The following is a 27,879-nucleotide window of genomic DNA, read 5'->3' as shown; positions in this document are numbered from 1 at the left end:
ATTGGGAGAGTAGGGGGTAGGTCCTCCCTGGAGGAGGTGCATGGATGCCTTTCGGACAAGAGGGATGAGAGTGGATCACGCTGGTTCCCATAATCCTGGCAAGTGTTAAATCATGAAGTATGTGTGGGGGGCTGTGTGTGCGGGGGTGGGGGAGGAGGAAGTAACTGTTTCCCTTGTCTCCCCTGAGGGAGGGGGCCTCACCGCTGCGCCACCTCTCACCTCTCCACCCCTCACCTCTCCATCTCGCACTTTTCCTGGCTCAGACCTGGCCCCTTCCACGTTCTCTTCCTCTGTCCCCAGACCCCCATCCGATCTTCCCCTATCTCCACACCACCACTCCCAAGGAATGGGGGAGGTCTGGGGGTTTGTTCAAGCCAGCTGCACCGAGGTCGCTGCGGTCAAAGAGGGCGCGGGGAGGGGGCGGACCCCGGGCGCAGCCGTGGTGGGTGCGCCCGGCCAAGAAGGGCGGGGGCGCCGGAGCGCGCACGCGGAGGAGGGGAAGGACGGAGCGGGGAGGGCGTGTGAGCCAGTGAGCCACAAGAAAAGGGAGCGCGCCCGCCGCCGCCGCCCTCCTCCGGAGAGAGGCTGGAGCGAGGCTGTGCGAAGCGCCGCATTTCAATGAGAACCGGCCGAGGCACATCCCTGCGCTAGCGGCTGCAGCCGAGACGTCCGCGCTCCAGCAGCTGCTGCAGCCCAGTCCCGGCCCCGCCGCCGCCCCGCAGCCCCGCAGCCCCGGCCGCGCCCAGCCGGGTGAGGACAGCACCAGGAGGCGGCCCCGAGCGCGGCCACAAAGACCCCCGGCGGCGTCTCTCCGCGGACCGGTGCGTGGTTTGCCTTTGCTGGGGAAGGGAGCCGCTGGCAGGGTTGGCCGGGGGCCCCCCGCCGGGGGCTCGCGGCGCCTGCTCTTCCTGCAGCCGCGGGGCGCCGAGGTAGCCCGGGGCTTGGAGGGCAGGGCGGGCGCCCCCCTCGGCCCGCCGCCGCCACCCCGCCCGCAGTTCCTCGAAAGGCGCTGCCCTGCCCTGGCCAGACTGGCCCCGGCCGGGGACGGTTTGTAGGGGCGGCTCCGGGGCTGCTGGCACCTGCCTCTTTTGTCTGGTGCCACCGGGCTTAAAATGGGGAGTAGGGCGAGCTCTCCCCCCCCCCCCCCCCCCCCCCGCCAGGCTTTTCGCCACGTTGTTAGTGGAGATGGAGAGCCAGGGCGGAGGAGCTGGGCGAGGTGTTTGTCATTGTCAGAACTGGCCGCCGAGCGAAGACCAAGTCTGCGCCTAGAAGGAGTGGCCTGGCCAGGCCTCTTATTGTGTGTGTGCTTTCCCGTGTGCCCGGGAGGGTTGTGTGCTTGAAGATGGGGCGATCTGTGCGTGGTGGGTGGCTGCAGTGTGGGTGTTGCGAGTACATTTACAGGGTCTCAAGTTCCTTCGGGGACAGCGAGCCTGCCTCCTGTAGAAATTAGTACCTGCAGTGCTAAAAGCATGCGGAGAGGAAATGGCATTCTCCTCCTAGCGGGAGCGCACGCACAGCCCTGCATTGCCCCACAAAAGAGGCTGCTTTTGAAAACCAGGTTTGCGCGGAATCACTGCTGGATTTAGCAAGGAAATGCTTGTAAGAGATGGAGCAAATGAAAGGTTTCATTCAAACCGGCTCCCTCTCCACACCTGTGAGTGTGTGTCCAGATTATGGTGCACACGCGTTCAGCGGCCACACTGCAGGGTGTTTCGTGAATAGGCTTTATGAATGTTCCTAAATATATCACCTTTCCACTGGAAAGGAAAGTAGGACAGTCTTTTAGGTGTGAAATGTCACATGAAGGCCATTGAGAAGGGATTTCGAGAGGGGTCATATGCAGGAACATTATAAAAGATTGGCACACATCCTGTGCGATCTGTGTCCAGCATGATGCGTGTACTCTGAAGGTATGTGTGTGCCTCTTATTCCATACCTGCCCATCCACCTGCATCCTAAGCCCACTGGCAAAATATGCCTTGGGACTTACAGGTCCAGCATCTATTTAGATGTGGTCACCTTTATGCCGAATTATATCTTGGGGTGGGGGTGTGTGTGTTTGTGGAAATCTCTGAAACGGAAACTCATGTCCTCCTCTAGAGAAGGAGGAACACAGAGTTTCCTCAAAATGGTGAGAAATCCCACAGAAGACAATTGAGGGTGCTGATTTCTTGGGATGGCAGTGTTTATAGAATATCTCTGAGAAGAGCCGGGCCCCGTCTTTCCCCTCCCAAGTGTCTATGATCTCTGTGGCCAGGGCGGTGTGGTTTCCCTTCTTGGTACCGTGACACATGTGTACCCAGGCCTCTAGCCACCTACGGTCTGTGAACCTGTGTCTCTGTGCTTTGGCAGTCTTCCTGTGCAGAAAGCAAGAACCTGTGGAAGCCCAGTGACTCTTCTTCAGGACCCCTTGGTTCAAATATATGACTAAGCCAGTTAAAGAGCTGAGGCAGCCAAGACAGGAGAAGGAACACCTCTTTTGATGCCGCACGTGATTATTGGAACATTAGTGTGTAGTGTGGTTTTTGCCATCCAGTTAGTGGTAGCTGTAGCCTTGAAAATGATTTCACTCTGAGTGCGGTTTTTCTTTGTCGGCAACATCATTGCTGACTTTTGGGCAGGCTCAGTGAAAGGAAGTCAAAGATGTGGTACTTGTCCTGGTTGAATGTATGATCAAGTTTGAGGAAACAGACAAATAAAATCAACTTTTTTTTCCATTTTAATTTTTTCTATTTCTGATTCCTCTAGGGATTTCCATCAGTTGCCAAATTATTTGGCTTTTGCAAATTGTGAATCACTAGATTAAAGCCCCTTCAGACTACATCAGCACACTGGTGACACAATTGTGTCAACCTTCGCTATGGTCCTGCTTGTTGTCTTTTGGTTTATATAGATTTGTGAGGAAACCTCTAGGGTTGGAAGATTGATTACTGCCTTTGAAAATAGGGGCAGCTGGGTGGCTCAGTTGGTTGTGTCCAACTTCGGCTCAGGTCATGATCTCACGGTTTGTGAGTTTGAGCCCCACATTGGGCTCCGTGCTGACAGCATGGAGCCCACTTGTGATTCTCCCTCCTCTTTCTGCCCCTCCCCCACTCTCTCTCTTGCTCTAACTTTTTTTTAAATTTTTTTTTTTTTTAACATTTATTTACTATTGAGAGACAGAGAGACACAGAGCATGAGCAGGGACGGGGCAGAGAGAGAGGGAAACACAGAATCTAAAGCAGGCTCCACGCTCTGAGCTGTCAGCACAGAGCCCGACGCGGGGCTCGAACTCACAAGCTGCGAGATCATGACTTGAGCTGAAGTCAGACGCTTAACCGACTGAGCCACCCAGGTGCCCCTCTCTTGCTCTAACTTTAAAAAAATTGAAAAATAAAGAAAGAAACGAGTAAAACAGAGACTTCAAAAGCCAAATTGGCCTCTATAATATATGAAGTTTGAAGAGCTTAGTGAGTTAGCATGGTACCCCATTGTCCCCTCCCCCCATACAAACACCCCTTTTGGGAAGACAAAAGAGCTCCTTTTGAGAAGAGAGCAAACAGTAGGAGCAGTTGTGATACCATGGACAAAGTATTGGTTCTGTTACTCAGTTAATAGTTGCCTGAAGAACTAGATATCAAGTGATCACTGTTTCAAAGTTATCCAACTTCGAAATCAATGAAACTGATTCGTATCTACCTACGTATGCTATAACTTTTTCTGGAAGATACAAATTTAGACTATTATGAGTTATTAAGAGGCCTGAGGTAGTTTTTTTCATATTTGTAGGAAAAAATATACTGAACTGCTCATCAGTCCAGGTTTGAATCACACCCTGGCCCCCATTGGGGTCAGCAATGGAATCCTGAGCAAGTGAATAGAGGCCAGGTGACCACTACCCACTCTGTGTGGAGATGGGGCCTTCCGCAGAGTGACCTCCCCAAGGTCACAGGGCTATTTAAAAAAAACCCCTACTTTACATGGATAAATGGATCTAGGGAGGATCTCAGGGAGTCTGGCCTTGAAGACCTATCACATGGGGTAGAAAGGAGGGAGTGCCAGCTTCCGAGTCAGAGTAAACCCAGGTTCAAATCCCAACTCCCTCAATTATGATAACTCTGGGACCCTGGATATATATATCCTATCCTCACCTTCAATCGTAATAATATTACTGACCTCAATGGATTATTGTGAGGTTTAGAAGGGAATTTTTAGCAGATTACACAATAATTGATTGCTGAATAATAGTGTCAGCCACATCATAGACATTCAATAAACATTAGCTTTTTCCACTTCATTTCAGGAGTGCACAATCCCTAGCAGTACTTTTAAACATGAATTTTTAGCCACTCTGAATAGACCAGAGGTTAGTTTACTGAGGGTCGAGGAAAGGTCAGGGAGGCTGGATTGACCTTCAGAAAGGCAACCTTGTCTATTTGGTGGGATTTGGGGAGCACTCCTAAGGTTCTTGCCCCAGAGTTTCCCTTTCCCTTATATTGTGTTTCATCATGCCTGAAATTTTGTCATCAAAACTTTCTTCTGAATGCTTTCTAGATCATTCTGTTAAAATATGGATCCCCTGCAAGGTTAGGCCACAGGCCTTTATCAGCTAACCTCTTAGCAAGGATGAATTGATCCCACAGGCAGCTTGCTGATGACAGGGCTCCATAGAAAGTAATACGGGGACAAGGGGCACCTGGGTGGCTCAGTCAGTTAAGGGTCCAACTTTGGCTCAGGTCATGATCTAGCGGTTCATGGGTTTGTCCCCTGTGTCGGGCTCTGTGCTGATAGCTCAGAGCCTGGAGCTGCTTCAGATTCTGTGTCTCCCTCTCTTTCTGCCCCTCCCCTGCTCGTGCTGTCTTTCTCTGTCTCAAAAATAAATAAACATTAAAAAAATTAAAAAAAAAAAGAAAGTAAAATGGGGACCATGAGGGTACAAGCATATACCTTTCAGAAGGTCATAAGGTGAAAATCAGGCAGACCCATAAGGAGCTTTTCCTTACCAGAAAAGGGGGAGATTCTTTTCCTACTAGTTGTTTCTGTGACAGAGTTAAGAGAAAAGCAGATTTTATTAATGAACAACATTAATACTTATCACATGCTAGACACTCTCCCAAGTGCTTCAGGTATTAATACTTAAGGTAGGTATGATTAGCTTCCCTATGTGTCGTTGAGGAAGTGAGGCGTAAAGATGTTGATCCAGACTTGGTCCTGGACTAGCTGTGTCACCTTGAGGAATGTACTTGCTCAGCATCTCTAAGCTCCTGTTCTCTCAGCGGCAAAGACGAAGTGGAAGGAGAGGCAGAGCCCTCCCAAGAAGTAACTTTTCTCCCTTCTTGTTCTTCTTTTTCCTCTTCTTCTCTTCCTCCTCCTCCTTTTTCTTCTTTTTTTTAACCCAACTTATCTGAAGCACTAAATGTCAGTAAAGGAGTTACGGTGAAATCACTTTTAGAAAACGCTGCTATCTAATATATGAATGTGTTGGAAAATCTTCAGTTGTTAGAACCCAGGGATTGATTCAGTTTGCTCTCCACCTGGCCAGGGGGAGTGCAAAGCTGCATGAGAAGTTTCTAATGTGACTGTTAAATGCTGACCGCCTCTTTTGTTTCCTGGCCCACCACCACTACTATCTTTAGCCCTATGTAATATGAAAGCTTATCTTCCCTCTCCCACCAGAGTGAGCACACGGTAGGGAGGTTTGGGCTTTGTAGCCCAGCAAATGTGGGTGGGAGGTCTTGGTTCAAGCATTTCCCAACTGTAGGACCTGAAGACATTTTTCTGTGCCTCATTTTATTCATCTACAGATAATAGTCCTTGGAAGGGTTTGTTGTGACTTGGAAATAACAGCTGTCCAGAACCCAATAGGTGGTCAATACATAGGAGCTGTTTCTAATGAACCTGGGGTTGATTAATAAGCTGTTTCCGCAGAGGCTGCGTCTTCTACTTCTTCGTTGTCTTCCTTCTCTTCCAACTTGATAACTCATATTAAATATATCAACTGCAGCGATATTTCCACCAGCTGCTCTGGAGCTGAGCCTTTCAAATCATGGTCTTAAAATAACATCAGTATGTGTCTCTGTTTTTTTTTTTTTTTTCCTTCTGTGCCTCCTAGGTTCCACTTTAACTCCATCATGTCCTTCGGCAGAGATATGGAGCTGGAGCACTTTGATGAGCGGGACAAGGCGCAGAGATACAGCAGAGGGTCGCGGGTGAATGGGCTGCCGAGCCCAACGCACAGCGCCCACTGCAGCTTCTACCGAACCCGCACACTGCAGACCCTCAGCTCTGAGAAGAAGGCCAAGAAAGTTCGTTTCTATCGAAACGGAGATCGATACTTCAAAGGGATAGTGTATGCCATCTCTCCAGACCGCTTCCGATCCTTTGAGGCCCTGCTGGCTGACTTGACCCGAACTCTGTCGGATAACGTGAATTTGCCCCAGGGAGTGAGAACGATCTACACCATTGATGGGCTCAAGAAGATTTCCAGCCTGGACCAACTGGTGGAAGGTGAGCGGGAACTCCCAAGGGACCCTAGAGGATGCTTTCTCGGGTTTCTGCATTGTTCTAGGCACCTGCACTTGATCGCTAAGACACATCAGCCTCATTCAGCTCCGACCCTTATGGTTCACAGATCTGGGAGTTCACTTTGCTGTACTGTAGTGGAAAAAGGAAGAAAAAAAAACCCCGCTAATGTTATTAGGTCAGGCTCCTTATAACGATGGACTGAGGGAAAAGGTGTCTTAATTCTCCTGCATTCTGTTTTTTTTCTCATACCCATGCTACATTAATTTTAAAAGCCTGTTTTTATATCTTTAATCACATCGTTCGTATTCATTTCTAGATGCAAATGACTTTTGCTGTCTGAAATTACTTGAACTGAAAATACCTAATGGATCGTGAAAGTTTTGAGTAGAAGGGAACCTTATGTAGGTAGCAAGCCCATTAATTCTGTCACTGGAGACTGAGGCCTAGAAAATTCGAGTGACATGTCTATGGTCACATGGTAAGGTAGTGTTGATACTGGACGAAAAATTACGTTTTCTGGCATCTCTTTCTCATATGGTGCTTCCTTTTGAGTTTAAAGGATTCTCGTCTTTCTGGGGTACCTGAGAATATAAAGGAATGAATCTGTTCAGTTTATTGTTTCTTAAAGTTGAATTTAGGCTAACAGTAATTATCTGTTTTAGACATTTCATGTGGAAATGAGACTGTCTTAGTCCCTGGATGAGGTGTGGTGTGTTGTGCAAGCAGAATGGGTACACTCGCTTCAGTCCCAACGCCACGGGAGTGGCACAGAAAGCCTATAGTCACCTTAGAAATCACAAGCAAAGAAGCCCCTGGGTGGTTCAGTTGGTTAAGCTTCCGGCTTTGGCTCAGGTCACGATCTCCCCATTTGTGAGTTCAAGCGCTGTGTCGGGCTCTGTGCTGACGGCTCAGAGCCTGGAGCCTGCTTTGGATCCTGTGTCTCCCTCTCTTTCTGCTCCTTTTCCGCTCATGCTCTGTCTGTCTCTCTCTCTCTCTCAAAAATAAATAAACACTAAAAAAAAAAAAAAAAGAAATCACAAACCAAGTAAAATGACTTGGAGAGAAATAACGGGTTACATTCATGCTAAGGTGTAAACGAGGCTGGGCTGATCTCTGGAGAGTGGGAATTCCTAAGTCTGAGTTGTCAGGGTCGTGATGAAGTAGCCCTCAGCACAGAGGAAGACGGGAAAGGAAATTTAGAGGTTTGGAAGTGCTTGACTTCACCCTGAGCTCATCTCTACTCCAGATATGTCTGCCCGGTACTGGATCCTGGAGGAATGCCATGCACATAATACCCTCCCTCTCTTGTGCAGGTAGCTGGGGGTTTGGGGCCCCTGTCCCCTTAATGGCACACAGGCACGCCCTCTTGCCCTCCTCTGGAACCAGAGTTTGTATGTGTTTTAAGGCTGAGGGCGTCTTGTGTCTTCCTCCCGTTTTCCTTCCCTTGATCTGCTGGCAGGGGTGCCAGTCCAGTCGCAGTACGACTGGACTTGAGAGGGTGTGGAGAGCCTGGGTTTGGTGTGTTTATTATGTGGGAATTCACATCTCTTTTCAGTGACTCGTCACCCTGCCAAGATGCCTGTAGACTTGGCCTTCTTCCTTCTATTCAGAAGCTGGCACTTTCAGTAAATTAAAGGGGAAGAATGAACGTGAAATCTTTGTGCATCAGCTTTGATTTTTGTGCCCTGTCCTTTTCCTGACCTTGGAAAATACGGGGTTAAATAAAACATTTGGTGGACTATTCTGAAGGATCTGGATAAAGGTGAAATGCAAAGTCAGGTGCATGATCAGTCATCAAACCACCCCTTTGAGGACCGATGGTAATACAGAGAAAATATGCCAACATCTCGAAACACATTTTAAGACAGCCGGGCTTGGCTCCTCACTGGGTCTAGAGTCCCTTGTGCAGCAGCTGTGGGGTGGGGGAGGTGTATTTCAGTCAGTTTCCCACCCAGAATTGATCTTTACTGAGAAGTGGCCACAGATATTCCTGTGATTCCCATCCACCGAGGAGAAGGTGTGAGAGATGGGAACCAACAGTTCTTTACGTACAAGGACCAGGAAGATCATGGAATGCTCGCCATCATCTTCTTTGTCAGTTTTTTTTAACACAAGAATGCCCTTTCTAAGAGACTGCTATCCTGAGAGTAAGTAATGACCGCTCACAGTTCTGGAGCGTCTGTCTTGCATATATGAATACATTTAATTTTCACAGTGATCCCAGGAGCTAGGCACTGTTACCATCCTTCTACTAAGATGAGGGAAGTGAGGCACGGTGTGGTTAAGTGAGCTGCTCAAGGTCACACAGCAAGAAATGGTAGAGTTAGGATTTGAACCCGGGATAGCTGGTGCCTGAGCTTGAGCTCATAACTGCCACAAATGAGATACCAAGTGGGGTATTCTTAGTGGCTTTCAAATGAAATTTTATAGTATTAGATTTTTCTTGAAAACAAATGTTTTTAACCTTGACTTAATTCCAGGAATGACAAATACAGCTCCCAGCAACACTTTAGTATTTTCACTTACCTCCAAATACTCTTCTCTTCAATCGATATAAAGCAACTGCAGATTGACTATTCTGATGTTAAAAATTTACTTGTTGGGAAAAAATTCCTTTTTCTGATTGAATGAATGATAACTTCGGTACAGTGTGTAAGTTCACATATTGGCTGCATTTTTTAAAAATCCAGTTTAAACAGACTTTTTTTTCCTCATTTATAATACTGCCAGCATGCAGCTGCACTCAGTGTTGAAGTAGCTGGAAATTCATTTAGATTGGCCTCTTTGTCAATTACATTTTTGCTTAGTCTGTTAAAATGCAAACCGTTACTTCATATTCATCATTAGGTTCATATCTCTCACTTTACATACTAATTTTATGTAAACGTCAATGCATGTTATTAGCTTCTCATTTCCCCTTCCAATATGCTGATGTTTGAGTTTTAAATTAAATCCTTTTAGTGGATGCAGTGACAAGTGTATTTGACTTCTAATTGTTTTTTTTTTTAAGTCTGTTCTTTCTCATCTCATACTAAAAATTCTGAATTACAATGACATATGTGAGTTTCTTTATTTCTAACAGTCTCAGGGTCACTTGCACTGTTTTTGTTTTTATTTTTTAAGTTTATTTATTTATTTTGAGAGACAGAGCACAGGCGGGGGAGGGGCAGTGTGAGAGGTGGACAGAGGTTCTGAAATGGGCTTTGTGCTGTCAGAGAGAGAGAGCCTGATCCAGGGCTCAAACTCAAGAACTGTGAGATCATGACCTGAGCCAAAGATGCTTAATTGACTGAGCCACCCAGGCGCCCCTGCACTGTTTTTAAATTATTATTATACACAGATGATTATGCCTAAATTTGTTCTAAGAGTATCAACAGAGCTGATTCTTTGCCTGAAGTATAAATGGATGAGTGTGTATGTGTGTTTATGTATGATTATAGGTGTGTCTGTCTATGCATGGATGAATACACACACACACACACACACACACACACATGCACACACATATGTAAGAGCAGACAATGGATGGCAATTTTAGTTGTTTGCCTTCCAAATGGCCTTAATACATTGAAGAAGTCAGGATAATTAATATGGAAAGTTGAATTGCAGACCTATTTCTGCAAGTGGTTTACCTTGAAACTTGGCCTCATATTCCCAATATTGCCTCTTTCCCCCAAATTTTACACTATTTATGTTCCACTATAGGTGTGTAGATGTTGTGAAGATAAATGAAGGAATGACATTTAAAACCTTTAAATTATTAGAAGAAAGATGTAGTATAGATCCCAAGAATTAACTGATTGATACTTTTCTTTATGAGACCCTCAAGCATCAGTAATGTATGTGTTGAGGGATAGCCATCCACTCCACTTAAAAAATATGTTTTTAATGTTTGCTTATTTTTTTTTGAGAGAGAGACAGAGTGCGAGTGGAGGAGAGGCAAAAAGAGAGAGGGGGACACAGAATCTGAAGCAGGCTCTAGGCTCCAAGCTGTCAGCACAGAACCCAATGGGGGTCTTGAATCCACAAACTGCAAGATCATGACCTGAGCCAAAGTCAGACACTTAACCGACTGAGCCACCCAAGTGCCTCATCCCACTACTTTATTTTTTTAAGTTTGTTTATTTATTTTGAGAGAGAGAGAGCATGCGATCTTGTGTGGGGGAGGGTTAGAGAGAGGAGGAGAGAGAGAAGTCCTAGCAGGCTCTGCATTGTTAGTACAGTGCCCGAGGTGGGGCTCGAGCTTAGGAACCCTGAGATCATGACTGGAGCCAAAATCAAGACTCAGACGCTCAGCGGACTGAGCCACCCCACCTACTTTTAAATAGGCTTTACTTTCAGCGCAGTTTTAGGTTCTTAGCAAAATTGAGCAGAAGGTACAAATATTTCTCATAGACCCCTCCCTCATGACACATGAACAGTGTCCCCTGTCGTCATCGGAGTGGCGCACTTGTTATAATTGATGAATCTACACAGACACATCATTATCATCAAAAGTCCATAGTTTACATTGGAGTTCAGTCTTGGCATTGTGTGTGTTCCGTGAATTTTGCCGAAGGGGTAATGGCATGTATGAAGCATCGTAGTATCACGCAGAATAGTTGTACTGCCCTACAAATCCTCTGTGCTCTATCTTTTCAACCCTCCCTAACCCCTGGCAACCATGAATCTTTCTGCTGTCTTAAATAAGCATTCTTTTAACATCTTGTGTCCATGTTGGTAAAAGAAGGCCAAGATGTTTCCTTTAAGCATTAACATAAATACTATTCAGGTATGTTGTCCTTTGGATAGAAGTAAGTTAATTTGTACAGCAGATATGTATGTATAAGAAATGAGTGCCCTTCTTTCTCAGCTGTCACACACCTTGACCCCCATACTTCACCCTAGATACTGTCTGACTCTGGAGCTGCTGTGTAAGAGATGTTCCCAAGTCTCCATCAGAATGGACCTTTCAGGAATAAATCCACACTTCACCCCACAGTTAGGGAATCTCTAACCACGATTTCCGGTCACCCAGCTCTCCTGGCGATTTTTATTTCCCTTGATGTGGTGTTATTGATTTCTTTGTTTCTCTAATTCACTGGCTTCTTATATCTGCGCCTCTCCCTGCTATATTAAAACTTTTGAAATTCATTCTTAAAGAGCTAGAAAACATACTCTCTCTCAAATTCCCCCACAGCAAACCGTTTACTAGTTTTTGTTACTGTTAATTGTTTAAAAGTTTTTTTTTTAATGTTTATTTATTTTTGAGAGAGAGACGCGCACACAGAGAGCACAAGCAGGGGAGGGGCAGAGAGAGAGGGAGAGACAGAATCCGAAGCAGGCTCCAGGCTCTGAGCTGTCGGCACAGAGCTCGACGTGGAGCTCAAACCCATGAACCGTGAGATCGTGACTTGAGCCGAAGTCGGATGCTTAACCGCCCGAGTCACCCAGGCGCCCCTTGCTTTTATTTTGGAGTATCATCTCAGATATCGGTGCATGTTAGGATATACATTATCATTCGTCCAGAAGGTAACTTACTGTGCTTCCAGTTCTGTTCCTTGCTCAGTGCACTTAACAATAGTTCATATCATACATCTAGAACTACTATGTTCTTTTTACTGACTTCATAGTATTCCTTTATACAACTGTGCCCTAATTTATTTAGCCAGTCTTTTATTGATGGGCATTTAGGATGTGACCAATCCTTTGTTTTGCAGTGAATATCCTTAGGTATAAGTTTTCTATCCATGTCGGAGAATCTTTGTGGGACAAATTCCCAGAAGTAGTAGAAAGGTACAAGCTGGATAGAGAGGTACAAGTATTAAAGTCTAAAGAGCTGTTGCAAAATTCCTCTTCATAGATGTGGTACCAAGTTACACACTTACCAGTAATATATGAGAGTGGCTGTCTTCCTATACCCTCAACAAGACAATGTTTCATGTAACATTTTGCTGTTTGCCAACTCTTATGAAGACGACAGCATGTATCTATTGTTTTAATTTTCATCTTTTCATATAATTAAAATGCATTTGTTTCTTTTATTCATAGCTTTTGACCATTTTCCTACCAGATCGGGGTCTTTTTTTTACTGACTTGTAGGACTTTTTCCTTTTATTTTTTTATTTTTTTATTTTTTTGGACTTTTTCCTTTTAGAGATACTAGCTCTTCGCGATATCTATTGAGAGTATTTTTCCCAGATTGTCCTTTATCTAGTGACATTGTTTACTGTGTTTTTTTGCCATGCAGATTGAAAAAAAAAACACCTGAAATGATCAAATGTATCAGGCTTTTCATTCATGGCTTGATTTTCATGCCTTTTGGGTTCTCTGTACTCTGTAATTATCAAGCCAGTTTCCTCATTTTCTTCTAGTATTTTTATGTTTTCATTTTATTAAAAAAATTTTTTACATTTATTTATTTATTTTGAGAGAGAGAGAAAGAACACATGCAAGCAGCCAGAGAGAGAAAAGGAGAGAGAGAGTCCCAAGCAGGCTCCGTGCTGTCAGTGCAGATCCCGACGCAGGGCTCAAACTCACGAACTGTGAGATAATGACCTGAGCCAATATCAAGAGTTGGACGCTTAACCCACTGAGCTACCCAGGTGCCCTGCGTTTTCATTTTAAAAAGTATTCTAATGGATGTCATATTAGTAAATGTTAGTGTGAGATAGAGGTTCAATTTAACCTTGTTCTAGGCTACCGTACTCATGTTTAAAAGTTTTTATTTTGAAATTAATGTGGACTTAATACAATTGTCATAAAGGTAGGGAGTTCCCAGATGCCCTTCCCATAATGGAACATCTTACACAACCATGGTACCATTACCTTTGGAACAATGCTAGTAGCTAAACTACAGGCTTTTTTCAGCTTTCATCAAATTTTCCACTAGTGGCCTTTTATTTTTGGTTCCAGAATCACACATTGCATTTAAATTTTTTTTTTTTTAAGTTTATTTATTTTTGAGACAGAGAGAGACAGAGCATGAACGGGGGAGGGTCAGAGAGAGAGGGAGACACAGAATCGGAAGCAGGCTCCAGGCTCTGAGCCATCAGCCCAGAGCCTGATGTGGGGCTCGAACTCACGGACCGCAAGATCGTGACCCGAGCCGAAGTCGGACTCTTAACCGACTGAGCTACCCAGGCGCCCCACACATTGCATTTAGTTGTCACCTCTCCTTCATCTCTGCCACGCTGTGACAGTTCTTCAGTCTTTCCTGGTCTCTAATGACTTGGCCATTTTGGTCAGTTATTTCGTAGAACATCCTTCAGTTTGGGTTTAGCTGATGATTAGATTCAAGTTATCTCTTTGTGGCAAGAATTCCACAGAAATGATGCTGTGTTCCTTTCAGTGCATCATTTCAGGGTACAAGATGTTGCTGTGTCTTATTACTGGTGAGATTAACCATAAGTTGGTTAAGGTGGTATTTGCCAGTGTCCTTCACTCTAAAGTTACTATTTTTCCCTTTGTAGCTAATAAATATTTGGGGGAGAAAGTTTGAGGCTCCGTGAATGTCTTGCTTCTCCTTAAGCTTTTGCTCATGAATTTTGGCATTTACTCGTGGATTTGTCTACAGTAATTGTTGTGGTGATGTTCTAATGGTGATTTGCGATTTCCTTCTTTACTTTTCTCACCCTTAGATGACCAACACTTACTTGTCTTTAGATCTACTATGATGTCATCAAGTCTGATTATGTTAACCACTCTTAAGGCCCATTTCTCCCAAATAATAATAAGACCTTTCTTCTGCACTCCCAGCACCTGGATATATTTAACTGATACTCTTGTCCTTAGTCCTTTCAAACTTAACATGCATAAATGTGACCTCATTCTTTTCCATTACCTAGAGTTTATTCCTCTTCTCATATTCTGGATCTTGTGAAATCGTATTGCCGTATAACTTAACATCCCCCTTGACTTCTCTTCTTCACCCTCAAATACAAGCTGTTACTAAATTCTGTTGATCTTGCTTAAGATGTTTCTTCAGTTTGTCCTTTCCACCATCATTATTATAGTTTTCAAGTCCTCATCACAATATTACTATTTTTTTTACTGGCAGAGTGATACATTTTTACACAGTGAGCATTGTAGAAAATCTGAAAGATGTAAAAACATTTAAAAAATTAAATAATAACTCCTCATATTCCTACCACTTGAAACTTGTCATCTCTTCCCTGTGCTATTACAATAGGCTTCTGAGCTAGAAATACATGTCTTAGTTTTTCTTTTTCAATGTTTTTGTCTTCTTTATGGAATCTGTATTTGTCCCTGCTTTTCCATTCCTTTTTTTAAATGTTTATTTATTTTTGAGAGAGAGAGAGAGAGAGAGAGAGAGAGAGAGACAGCATGAGCAGAGGAGGGGCAGAGAGAGAGAGGGAGACAGAGAATCCGAAGCAGGCTTGTGCTGTCTGTGCAGAGCCTGATGCAGATCTCAAACTCACAAACCATCTGTGAGATCATGACCTGAGCTGAAGTCAGACACTTAACCAACTGAACTACTCAGGCACCTTCTTGCTTTTCCATTCTGTAGCCTCTCTTAGGTCAAATCCTTTAGGACACGCATATGTCCCATACAATAGTCTTTAAACTAGTTTTCCTGCCTATGTAAACCTGGCCACAGACAAACCACTTTGTGCCATACCTTTGCTTCACAATGGCTCTCCACTTACGTATGGAATACAGCCCACAATGTTGCATGTATTTCTCTCAGTGGCCCTTCTCCTGCCCTTCCTTCTCTTCTGGCCGTATCTCCTATTACCCGTTGGTACACTCAGCAGTGAGCTTGGCTGCGTTCTTTGCTTGTCCTCTGCTGTCTCCCGGCTTCCCTTTTTCTCCTGCGAGGACTGTAAGATGGGTGCCCTCCTGAGGGTGCATAATGATGTCGTGGTTAAGTTATGGTTCTGGAGTCAGACCACCTGACTTGAACCCTGGCTCCACCTTTGCCAGCCATGTGACCTTGAGCCAGCTGCCTAGCTCTCTGTGCCTCATTGTGCCCTCTGGTAAGCGGTGTGCTAATACTTCGCTCATAGGGTTGTGTTGAGGATTGCAGGTTAAATAGCATGGGTTAGCGCAGGATCTGCTACATGGCAGACGTTCAAATAACCTGTTCTGCCGATAGTGTCTCCACCCTCATCCCTCAGCCGACAGATGCACAAATCTCCCACAATCGCAAACATTCTTGCCTTGGTCTTTCTGGCCTCTCAAACCCAGAGCTCTGTGCTAAGAAATATTAGTATATGCTGTCTATACTTCCTCAACTTGCAATCATACTTCAGCTCCTTAATTAACATCATGACACTGTAATATACTTGTTCATTTTATATCAAAGTCTCAAGAACTCAGGGAACCATTGGTGTCCTTACTGCCCAGCATGGTAGTTGTAAGTACTCAATATATTATGGGAAGAAAGAGGAAAGAGAATGAATGGGTGGATAGATGGATGAATGGATGAATGAAAGCAGCCAGCATCACTACCGAATGAAAGTGGCCATTATAGGGCCACATGTGGCCTTTTAGTGGCCAGGCCAGTGATCTCTTAGGAATCCTTATCCTCAATGATGTCCCTGGAGCATTGGATGCTGATGTCTGGTTCTTTTCCAGCCACACACTCACCAGCTTTCAGTTTCCATGGCTCCAGACACCTGATTTGTCTTTGTTCCCTTCAGCGGCTCCTCCATTTCTGGGCACTCTTTGAAGACTGCTGTTGCCCTGGGTTTCTTCTTGTCCAGCTGGGCATGGTTTCCCGGAACGTTTTCTTCAGTTCCATCTCTGCAGCTGTCACATGCGTCTCCTTCCAAACTCCAGGCTTATATTTCTAATTGCTTGCTGGAAATCTTCAACTGGTTGGCTCCTAGGAACTCCAAATTTAGTATGTGCACAACCAAATGAATTTCTTTCCTTAGCATCGAGTCCAAACCTGGTTCCCTTCTTATTTTACCTATCGCGGTACTTGGGAAGTCAACCAAAATGGAAGTTTCAATGTTATCATTTCATTTTCATCATGTGACTCCGATTCCTTTGGGTCCCACATCCAGACAGTTGCCAGTCTCTGCTGTCTAGTCAGTCGAGTCTATCTGCTAAGTATTCCTCTTGCATCCGATTCTCTCTGCCCCCAGTGCAGAGGTGTAAAGTCAATTCTCCATCTCCTCTCCTGGTCTGTTATAGTAGCTTTCTCGACTTCTCTCTCCCTGTGTCCTACCTCCAGCCCTTCCCTCACGCTGAAACCAATGGGAGCTTTCTGAAACCTGGGTCTTTTGAGAAAGACATATTAATATCTCACAGACTATCCCTTGGCTGTACTGTGTAGTAGAGCGTATTATTATTTTTATTTTATCTGAGATGCTGTCCTCTTTCTTTTCTCTATGGAAAATCTTACCCCCACTTCTGAGGTCACCATGAATTCCATTTCTTCTTTATTGGTCACTCAGTGGGAAGCGAGAAGTGATTTCTTTCTCTTCTGAGTTAGGGTTGCCTCGACCACGTATTTAGCAATTATCACTTACTGCCTTGTGAAATCTTTTCATACACATCTTGCTTTCTTTTCATTTTTTAAGATTTTTTTTAAGTTTATTTATTTATTTATTTTGAGAGAGACAGCAAGTCAGGGATGGGCAGAGAGAGAGACAGAGAGAGAGAGAGAGAGAGAGAGAGAGGATCTGATGCGGGCTCTTTGCTGACAGCAGAGAACCCAGTGCAGGGCTTGAACTCATGAACCACATGATCATGACCTGAGCAGAAGTCGGACACTTAATTGAGCCACCCAAGTGCCCCTACACATCTTGCTTTCTTTTCTTCTTTTTAATGTTTTATTTATTCTTAGAGAGAGAGAGACAGACAGACAGACAGACAGACAGACAGACAGAATATGGGCAGGGGAGAGACAGAAAGAGAAGGGGACATAGAATCTGAAGCAGGCTCCAAGCTGAGCTGTCAGCTGAGCTGTCATGGGTTCGAACTCATGAACTGCGAGATCATGACCTGAGCCGAAATCAGACACTCAACTGCTCAACTGACTGAACCACCCAGGCACCCCACACATCTTGTTTTCTAAGCTCTTTTGAAAACAAGCTCACGACTTAGGATTGTTTTCACTCCCTAGAGTGGCAAATTCAGATTTTGTACTTATTATTAAAGACTTAGGGGTTTGTATTTAATTTTTAGTTTTTTTTTTATTTAAAAAAAAATTTTTTTTAACGTTTATTTATTTTTGAGACAGAGAGAGACAGAGCATGAACAGGGGAGGGGCAGAGAGAGGGAGACACAGAATCTGAAACAGGCTCCAGGCTCCGAGCCGTCAGCACAGAGCCCGACGCGGGGCTCGAACTCACGGACCACGAGATCATGACCCGAGCCGAAGTTGGCCGCTCAACCGACTGAGCCACCCAGGCGCCCCAATTTTTAGTTTTTATGGCAAGTGCTGTACGTATCTGTTGCAATTTTGTTATTTGTTACTCTGTGATGTGCTTAGGAGAAATTTTTAGCAACGAGAATATATATTTTTGGGGTTCCAAATACAGGTGGCCATGTTGCTTTCAAAAAGGGTTATCAATTTATAATGTCCCTAGTGGTGTTTTCTATTTCTATTTTATTTTGTTTTTATCCTTTGTCATATGTTTTAGTACCTTACATTTTTGTGAATTATAATAAGCTTTGCACATTATAGTAACCCGTTGTTCTGTGTAGATCCTTAGTCTGTTTTCTCTTTTTTATTTTAGTTTTTCCACTTTTCATTTATATCAGTTGTAAATGTAAAATTTTGGATCTCTCAATCTTTTTTCTTTATGTTATTTTTCTGTTGCTTTGAATTTAAGAACTTGACATTTCCCATAGGCCTGATGTACACATTCAAATTTTATTTTCTGTAAGCTTATTTTTATGTACTATTATATTATGAGTGACTTCCATGGAAGAATGACCCAAAGTACCTTTGGGGAATCTTTTCTCTTGCCTTTAATAGCGCTATCAAAATTGTCTACCTGAACCAGTGCCTTTTAGGAAGGTGATGAAATGTTGCTGTGTATATTTGAGATAGGCTCATAAAATACAATATCCAGAAGGCACTTTATATTTTATTATGTAAATAATAGCTTTCACGTAATTTTACTCAGTTTCTTTTCCGAGGTCTCAATATATATTTGAGTCTTCTGCAGTTTTTACTATAATTCACAAGAGAAATTTTAATTGCTAGAGTTTATAATGAGAAACTTTATTTTCTGGAAAAATTAAATTTTTATAGGTATCTCTCACTTAAGATACTTTTAAATATACCACCTTTGGAACTTAAAGAAGTCCTAGAGGAGGTAGCAACCAGAGATTGGGCCATTTTCACACTGAGCTTAAGTGATGTCACATATGAAATTTACAAATCACAACTCTGAGCCCATGAAAAATCTCCAGCAGTAGGGGGAAATAGAGCAAACTTCTAGAATCTCCTAATATGGGATCTTGTGGAGGGACACCTTCCTAGCTCACTCATCACAGGCCTGGTCAACTAGGAATCTGGGTACCACATCACTGGCAGTTTTCAGTAGTGACTTAGTTTATTTCTTTTAAGTGGAAATCCTTTACTTTCATAATGGGAGCCAATGGCCAAGTAGAATTGACTTTGCAGATTTTTAAATAATAAACTTTGTTAGAGAACATTTATTTCCATACTTTGTATAATAGCGATATAATAAATTTACAAATGCATATGTGATTTTTTTTGAAAACCAAATAAAACATAGACCTTTTAGTATCTTGAAAATAATCTAAATTATTCCATTTCTCCAAGATCCCCCAAGTACCTAAATATTTCAGGGAAGAAATTACCATATTCTGATATTTCAGTAGGCATTGGTCAGTTCCAAAGATAATCACATGCTTTATTTCCTTACTTTTTCTTTTCTTCTTTATCTTTGCTGAAAAGCAAATATGTTTTGGCTTTTGTAAATGCCACAGCAATTCAGACAGATGCTGCTTCTGCAGCTCTAGCTGTCTGTTGGGGTGTGTTGGACATCCAGAACATTACATTTTAAGTTGAGAATCGGTCTTAACACAAAGATTTTTGGCTTGAATAAACTGGGACAAAACTAGCAGTATGATAACCACCCAGCAAATCATCATGTTCGGGAATCCCAGCTCTACCTCTAAATAGGGTGTTACACCATTTCCTTTAAACCGTGTGTGATCTTTGTCATCTTGCCATCCTTGTTAAGCTTCCCTATAGGTGATAATCCCAAACTGTCAAAGCAAATTTGGGGTTATAAAATTCTGGTCACGGATTCTGGTGTGTGTGTGTGTGTGTTTCCCCCAAACACCCAAGCAATTGTCTGTGATGGCAGCTGGATGTCCTACAATTCAACGCAATTCTGACACTATCTACCCAGAGATAGCATCAGATTCCAAGGTTAAGGGCTTAGTCCCAGGAGACTGTCTCTACCACCCCCCTCCCCTTTCAGCCACCAATCAAATCCAGGTTGTCACCTGTGCCTCTGATGGATTGGCTAACAGAGAAGAGGTTCCTAGGACCCCCGCTTTGATTCAATGAATTTGCTAGAGAGGCTCACAGACCTCAGGGGAACATTTTACTTACTGGATTACCAGTTTATTATAAAAGCTTATAATTTAGGAATAGCCAGATGGAAGAGATACATAGGGCAAGGATTAGGGAGAGAGCTTGGAGCTTAAATGCTGCCTCTGAGATCACCACTCCTACTGAATCTTCATGTGTTCACCAACTGGAAGGTCTCTGAACCTTGTCCTTTTGGGTTTTTATGGATGTTTCATTATATAGGCACAGTTGATTAAGTCCCTGGATTTAGGGTGCCCGGGTGGCTCAGTCGGTTAAGCGTTGGACTCTTGATTTTGGCTCAGGTCATGATATCACAGTTTGTGGGATCGAGCTCCATGTCTGGCTCTGCACTGGCAGCATGGGGCCTGCTTGAGATTCTCTCTCTCCCTCTTTCTCCCTCTCTGTCCACTCTGTCACTCTCCCCCACTCACGCTTTCTCTTTCAAAATAAATAAGTAAACTTTAAAAAAAAATCAATCAGTCAATCAATCAATCAATCACTGGATTTAACTACTATCCCTCCTCCCCTCCCCAAGGTCAGGGAGGTGAGACTGAAAATTCCTACCCTCTAATCATACTGTTGGTTCCCCCGGCTTCAGTCACCCATCGTTAGTTGCTTTCCCAAAGTCTCCTCATTAACCTAAATTCAGGTGTGGTAGAAAGGGGCTCCTTATGCATATCAAGATGCCTTTATTTCTCTAATCACTTAGGAAATTCCAAGGGTTTTAGGAGCTCTGTGCCAGAAATGGTTTGAAGACCAAGTATATATTTTTTATTATAAATCACAATAGTAGGCCATTTTGCTCAAATATACTTTGGTTTTGCTAAATTAACTTTTATTTTATTTTTGCAGTATAAATTACACCATAAAACTTTGAGATGGCTTTGTGTGTATAGGAAGTTTATTATAGTAATTATGAGGTTTACTGTATGTTTTTATTTTTTAATGGCCTTTGCCACTCATACCTCTGTTAGGACTTGAATGAAACCTATTGATGATTCTCTAATCAAGAATAATACATATCTCTTCAGTCTTGGCCCCATTTAGGGAGAGATTAAACACTGGATACCCAGAGCTATTTAACCAAATTAAGACCATGTATTCTTTCCACTCAGAATAATTACACTTGCTGCTTTATGGTTGTCAATGATACTAGCACATAAACTGAAAAGTTATTTTCTAACAAAATCAGAAAATAAATCAACTTTAAATTAAGACAGAGGCAGTATCTCTCGTGGTGGGAAGAAATTCAGAATTATGATTAAAAGAAACGTAGTCAAAATGTGGGGTCAAAATGTGGGGTCAAATCGAGGCATCTGGACTTCTCAGTTGGTTAAGCATTCGACGTCTGCTCAGGTCACAGTCTTAGCATTTGTGAGTCTCAGCCCCACATCGGGCTCTCTGCCATCAGCACAGAGTCTATTTCTGTTTCTCTGTCTGCCCCTCCCCTGTGCTCTCTCTCTCTCTCTCTCTCTGTCAAAAATAAAACGTTAAAAAAAATTTTTTTAATGAGGGGTCGAATAGTATATTTGCACAATTTTATAGAAGCATTTTAGCATAAGGAAACCTCGTCTTGTCTTACTGAATTCCTGAATAGGGTAGTAGATTCTTTCTTTTTTTATTTTTTTTTAATTTAAGAATGAGAGCACGAGTGGGGGAGAGGGGCAGAGGGAGAGAGAGAATCTCAAGCCAGGCTCAACACTCAATGTGGAGCCCAGTGTGGGGCATGATCCCGTGACCCTCAGATCATGACCTGAGCTGAAACCAAGAGTTGGACACTCAACCAACTCAGCCACCCAGGCGCCCTCTGGATAGCGTAGTGGATTCTAAATGACAGTTTGAGTATTGTGTGATCTTGGGTTTGGTGGCCAGCTCTGTCTCTCCTTTCAGCAGTTACTTTCCTTGTAGCACAAGATTATTCTTTGTTGGAGTCTCACACCCTTCCCCAAGATTGTTTTGCCGTCTTTGAATGTGGTAAACCAGACAGAGGAGTCCAAGTGACAGCACAGATTTAACACAAGTTTCTTCCCATCATTGTTACTTGAACCAAATCAGCATTACCTTCTCAAAGCTGTCATGCTTTAAAATTTCTTCAATGTTCTTTAAGGAGATGTAAAAAAAAAAAAGTGTTTATTTTCTTTTTCAACAAACCCACTCCACATTGTTAATGTGAATACTTTAAAATTCCTCCCTATTCTTATTATATATTTTTTAAGGTTAAAAAGTTTGTTGTTGTTGGAGTGTCAACTACTCATTTTGTTTTGATTTTAATTATTAGCTTAGTGTATAAACTTACACATGATCAGACAATTTCGTATCTCTGATTAGCACAGAATTCTGACAGACTGGTTTTGCCTGCTGTATTTTGGGCTGTGTGTGCCTTGTTGAGGAACATTTGGGGCATCGTCGCATTGAAATGGAGCCAAAGTGACGTCTCCTGGTAACTAGTTAGAAACAATTAGCACCTTACAAGACCCGCTCACTGATTTCTAATAATTTTGGTTTTTTAATTTTCGTTTCAGGCTTACTGCACAGTCAGGGTAATGCAGCCCCAGAGCAGGTGTCCACCTGTGTGGTTTTGTATTTGAGATCACTTTGACCTCTGTTATCTCGTTTGATCTTCACCACAGCCTGGTGAGATCAGTGGCCCCCAGAATAGCCTTCATCTGATGGATGGATAAACTACCACTGAGAAGACTAGGGGACTTGTCCCAGGTCATGTGCATGAAGAGGCCAGGTCTTGAGAGCTCAGACTTGCAGTTTCCCATTGGAGCATTCGTGCTGTCTGTCCACAAAGCACCACTGTTGTTGCGACCCCCCACGCATAGGTTTTTGGTATCTACATAAACCTTGAGGAAAGCATAGTTGGGACCAGTGAAGGTGAATAGAAAAGGGGGTTGCTAAATTTGTACTAGGTGTACGTCTAGTGAGATATAATGTATAAACACACATTAGAGTGTTTTCTAAGAGCACTTACAGAGTAAATGTTTGATAACATGTATAACTGTGATTTTCTATTTTTGAAACCCTGGTTCCATTATTTTTATGTGAATACTTTATTCTGTGGCCTTGGATGCTTGCACTCGTAAGTTAAAAATAGGACAAGGATTTAGATAAAAGTAGATGGGCTGTTGCAGGATTAGTCCCAGGTCACTTTACCTGCATTTATGAAGGCTTTTTAGCGTTTTAACTGTTCTCTGTTACAAAGACTTACTAACACACAAAAAAGCCATTATAAAATCTTTAACTTCAAAATACTTTGATCTAACTTCATGAAATATATATATGTATGAAATATATACATATATACATATATATACGTATATATATGGGATCAGTCATTTAATGATTTATCATCACTTGTTACATATGTTACTTCTTTTTTGTGTGAGCCACATCTACTTAATAATCTGATTCTTTTCATTAAACCATTCTCTGTTAAGGAGTCATTTTTAATAAAAATATAATGTAATTAATTTCTTTTCTTTTTTTTTACCCTGCTTTATTGAGGTATAATTGACAAAATTGTTAAGATATTTAAAGCATACCTCATGATGATTTGATATATGTATATATTGTGAAAGATTCTCCCCATTTAGTTAACTAACACGTTCATTGCCTTGTATATTTATCTTTTTTGTGTGTGACAACATTTAAATTCTAGTCTCTTAGCAAATTTCAATTATAGTATAGTGTTATAACCTATAGTCACCGTATTATTCATTAGATCCTTGGACCTCATTCATCTTATATAGTTACATTTATTTTAGAGTCAGTTTCTGAAGCTACAGTTTATAAGTTAACCATTCTCAAGATCTTTTACCTATAAAGAAATATGAATTGGCCTTCCTAGAGTATGTAGATCACTGTGTTTGGCCGTGTGTAGATGGGAGGAAAGGAAGTGTGGTTATGTTACTGGACTCTGGACTCGGGTCCCTGGACCTACCACTGGTAGAAACGAGGCTGGACCCAAAATTTAAAAGCACAAGCAAGGCTTTATTGGGGCAACAGCTGCAGTTGAAGGGAGACACAGTCACAACAAAGGCGTCAGACTGGCTCCCCTAACAACCAGGGAAAGTTTTAAAGGAACGCAGGTGGGAAAGGAGCCAAGTTTAAGCATGTAGGGGTGGGGAAACACAGGGACTTGGAGGTGGGGGGGAACAGGCACAGTTGACAGACCATGCTTCTTTATTCATATGTTTTGTTTGCTTGTTATGTCTCCACCTCTGGCTGTGATTTTTAGCATTGTAATGAGGTAAAGGTAACTGTTGGTCACTCCGTGGTCATCCTGCACAACAGCCTGAGTTAGGGTTTAAGCTCAAACTGGTCTGGGTGGTTTGGGCCACTAGAGCTTTTGAACAGGCAGTCATTATTGCTTGAGGGTTGCTATGCCCGTCTGGTCTTTCGTCTGAGTTAAGAGCTACCTGGAAAGAAGAGCTTAAGGAAAAATATGGGACAGAGGTTGATGGGTACAAGAAGGTGAGCAGTAAAGGTCAAGTCTTGGGGGCTAGCTGGTGACAGTTACTTCACTTGCTTTCAGAATTTTACTTGACTTTACAAAATGCTTAGCACACACTCCAATCAAACTTATAAATTATATAGCTTTTTTTTTTTTTTTTAGATTTTTAAATTTGAGTATAGTTGACACACAATGTTACATTACTTTCAGGTGTACAACATAGTGATTGAACTTCTCCATACCTTATGTTAGGCTCACCACAAGCGTATCTAGCAACTGTCACCATACAATGAATCACGTAGCTATTTTAATAAGCTGTTTTCTGATCCACTTTCCATTTTCAAATTATGTTATTTACATTATTACTAAGTGTAGGTACCTCTGGTTTTGAAGTTTTCTGCAAGGATAAATACCCCAAATCCTAGAGAATACTTTGTTTTGAATTCAGTTTTATTTATTTCTGAGGTTTATTCAGTGTCAGTATTTCTTTCAGCAGTTGGAAAATGAAGTAAGGGAAGAATGATGATTTTTTTCCCTCCTAGGATATCAATCTGCTGTTGAACAGAGCCAGATTAGAAGTAGAAAATGTTTCTTTTCATTAAATGTTAATCATGCTTCCATTCTTCAAAAGTCACAAGTATTTCTCAGTTCTAGTAGAAAAGGAAAAATCAAAGACTAGAAAAAAGGAAATGAGTTTACCCTGGTGTAAATGTAAATATATTTCTCTCTTCCTTAGGAGAGAGCTATGTGTGTGGCTCAATAGAGCCCTTCAAGAAACTGGAGTACACCAAGAACGTGAACCCCAACTGGTCGGTGAATGTCAAGACCACCTCGGCTTCCCGGGCAGTGTCCTCACTGGCCACTGCCAAAGGGAGCCCTTCGGAGGTGCGGGAGAATAAGGATTTCATTCGGCCCAAGCTGGTCACCATCATCAGAAGTGGGGTGAAGCCACGGAAGGCCGTCAGGATTCTGCTGAACAAGAAAACCGCACATTCCTTTGAGCAGGTTCTCACTGACATAACTGATGCCATCAAGCTGGACTCGGGAGTGGTGAAACGCCTGTACACCCTGGATGGGAAACAGGTAAGAACGCTGTTGTGGTATGACCTTGACTTCACAGGGAAGAACCAGGGAATTGGGGGATCCATGTGCCTTGGTGGGGGGAGGGGATCTGAAACATGCATTTTACTGAAGTGGAGGGAGTTGGGTCCTTTAGTCAGCAAATATATAGCTGTTGGCCTCAAACCAGACTGAGGATAGAGGTAGACAGGATTAACCATAAGCATAAAGTAAAATATCTTTCTCTGAAGCTTAAATGGTTACTCAACAGATTTCTGGTTTTTTTTTCCAGATATTAATTGCTTAACATAATGGTGCTGTTCAGCTGTCTATTTTCAATTTTTTTCGTGTAGTAATGTCTTATAGCCTTAAGCATGACTGAGATGTAAACTCTGACCATTAGCAAAAAATCTTATTTCCTTTCTTTGGCTGAAATAATACTAAGAATACTTTATGTCTCATTAATGTTTGCTAGTGAGATTTATTTAAATTTTATAGATTTTTAAGTACATATGAAAGGAATGACATACTTCCATCTGAATGGCTTTAAGAGGCATATTTCTAGAATATTATACGTCTTGTATTGAAAACATAATTTAAGAATCAACAATGAAGAGGAGGGGTGTTTCTTTAGCTATGGAATGGACACCAGTTGACTTGGATGAGGGGACGTATAAATGTGAGTTGCTCATGTGAACTTAAAGAGAAGTCTTGTGTGGACTTTTATAAAGGTTTGACAGAATCCTGATAGTGAGCTGAATATATATATACATATATATATATATATATATATAGTGTGATTTGCTGGTCATTCAGAGTTTATGAATGTCTTTTGTTTAAGATTATAATTTTTAGCACACTATCTTTCCCTGAAATTTAGTTTTTAATGTGGACCTGTCCAGGTGATTTTTAAAAATTATTTTGAGGTGTAATTTGAGTGATTTGTATGTAGAGTACATATTAAAATCAAACTACATTCATAAATGAAAAGGTTAATCTTTAAAAAAAAAATAAAAGGTCAATCTTTATTAAATAGAAGATTCATACAAGTTCTTGAAGGCTAACACACATTCAAATTTTATGAATTAAAAATAGATGCAATTACTAGAAAGAGTGTTAGTCATGAAAGAATTCCTCCCCTAGGGAGGCATTCAAATGCTCTAAATTATAAAATTCATTAGGAAAGAAGGAATATCTGCCAGTTGTTCATTTATATTCACCAATATTCTGCTTGTCTCATAAAACTTGTCTCCCCTAAGTGTAATGTAGATAGGAATTCTGAGAGATGAAATTCTCAATCTTCTAGATCTAAGAGGGTGTTGCCTGAATGTCATTGATCAAAAAGTCCATTGCTGGTTTGTGAATTATAGCAACATAAGATAGCAAGGTTCACATTTAAACTTTGAAACCTTTCAGTGGTTCCCTTTGTAATGAGTTACTCAGCCATTTTGTAGTTCTGCATTTTTGTCTATTGGATTTTCCCAAGATGAGAGCTTACCTGTTTGTTTTTTTTTTTTTTTTATTCTTTATTTATTTATTTTGAGAAAGAGAGAGAGAGAGAAAACACATGCATGCGAGAGCCTAAGTGGGGAAGGGGCAGAGAGAGAAGTAGAGAGAGAAACCCAAGCAGGCTCCGCACTGTCAGTGCAGAGCCCGACTCAGGGCTCAACCTCATGAACCGTGAGATCACGACTTGAGCCAAAATCAAGAGTAGGATGCTTAATGGACTGAGCCACCCAGGCGCCCCTGAGAAAGAATTTTCAAGTGAGTAATTTTTCCAGGAAATATCATCTGAAAGTTTTCTATGTATTTTTTTCTTGTAGTCATTCTGCTGATGGTTGCATTCGGCTGTTTGTGTGTGTGTGTGTGTGTGTGTGTGTGTGTGTGTGGCATTCAGTTTGCTGTTGTAGCATTTCCTCTGTTGTGGCATGTTCTCTTCATAGCAAGAGTGGTGAAAAGCTGTAGACGAATTGGAAGATAGAGTGGAAAGAATATAAAGACTTTTTGCTTGGGTTCCCAGTAGGAACAAAGATGCTTCTTCATGGACCCCAGGAGTCTTTAGAATCGTTTCTGCTCCAAAGGGAAATCTCCCCCCATGAGAGGTTTGTTAGAGTAGAATGCTTTGACAGTCTTGGCAGAGACCAAGGCTTGATAAGCCTCTGAGAATGAACCAGTTTTCTCCAAGCCTTCCTGTGGCACGATGCTCTGCCATGGTAGAGCGGAACCCCAAGCCAACCACCATTGTACCCTGCCCACTGTGGCATTGAGGTCCTGTCCTGTCAGCAGGACCTCATCCTTCAGCTCACGGTCTCACCTCTTTTGTTTG

The 27,879-nt window shown here is 42.4% G+C and overlaps 1 protein-coding gene across 2 annotated transcripts; it reads left to right on the top strand.

Annotated features, from left to right (window-relative positions):
* Positions 1 to 682: 682 nt before the first annotated feature.
* LOC125933711 (serine/threonine-protein kinase DCLK1) lies at positions 683 to 26,323 on the top strand. 2 transcript variants are annotated; one of them, XM_049646813.1, is made up of 4 exons: positions 683 to 821; positions 6,092 to 6,486; positions 25,231 to 25,577; positions 26,155 to 26,323. In XM_049646813.1, exons 2-4 carry the CDS (start codon positions 6,111 to 6,113, stop codon positions 26,164 to 26,166), a joined length of 735 nt encoding a protein of 244 aa, XP_049502770.1. In that variant the 5' UTR covers positions 683 to 821; positions 6,092 to 6,110; the 3' UTR covers positions 26,167 to 26,323. The 2 variants fall into 2 exon arrangements, with proteins under 2 accessions (XP_049502770.1, XP_049502769.1); XM_049646812.1 differs by lacking the exon at positions 26,155 to 26,323 and having other exon boundaries at positions 685 to 821; positions 25,231 to 26,138.
* The last annotated feature ends 1,556 nt before the right edge of the window (positions 26,324 to 27,879 follow it).

This window comes from Panthera uncia, assembly GCF_023721935.1.
Source record: "Panthera uncia isolate 11264 chromosome A1 unlocalized genomic scaffold, Puncia_PCG_1.0 HiC_scaffold_16, whole genome shotgun sequence".
NCBI lineage: Eukaryota > Metazoa > Chordata > Mammalia > Carnivora > Felidae > Panthera > Panthera uncia.
Note: the sequence above shows the minus strand (reverse complement) of the source record. Positions and strands in the feature narration are given on the sequence as shown.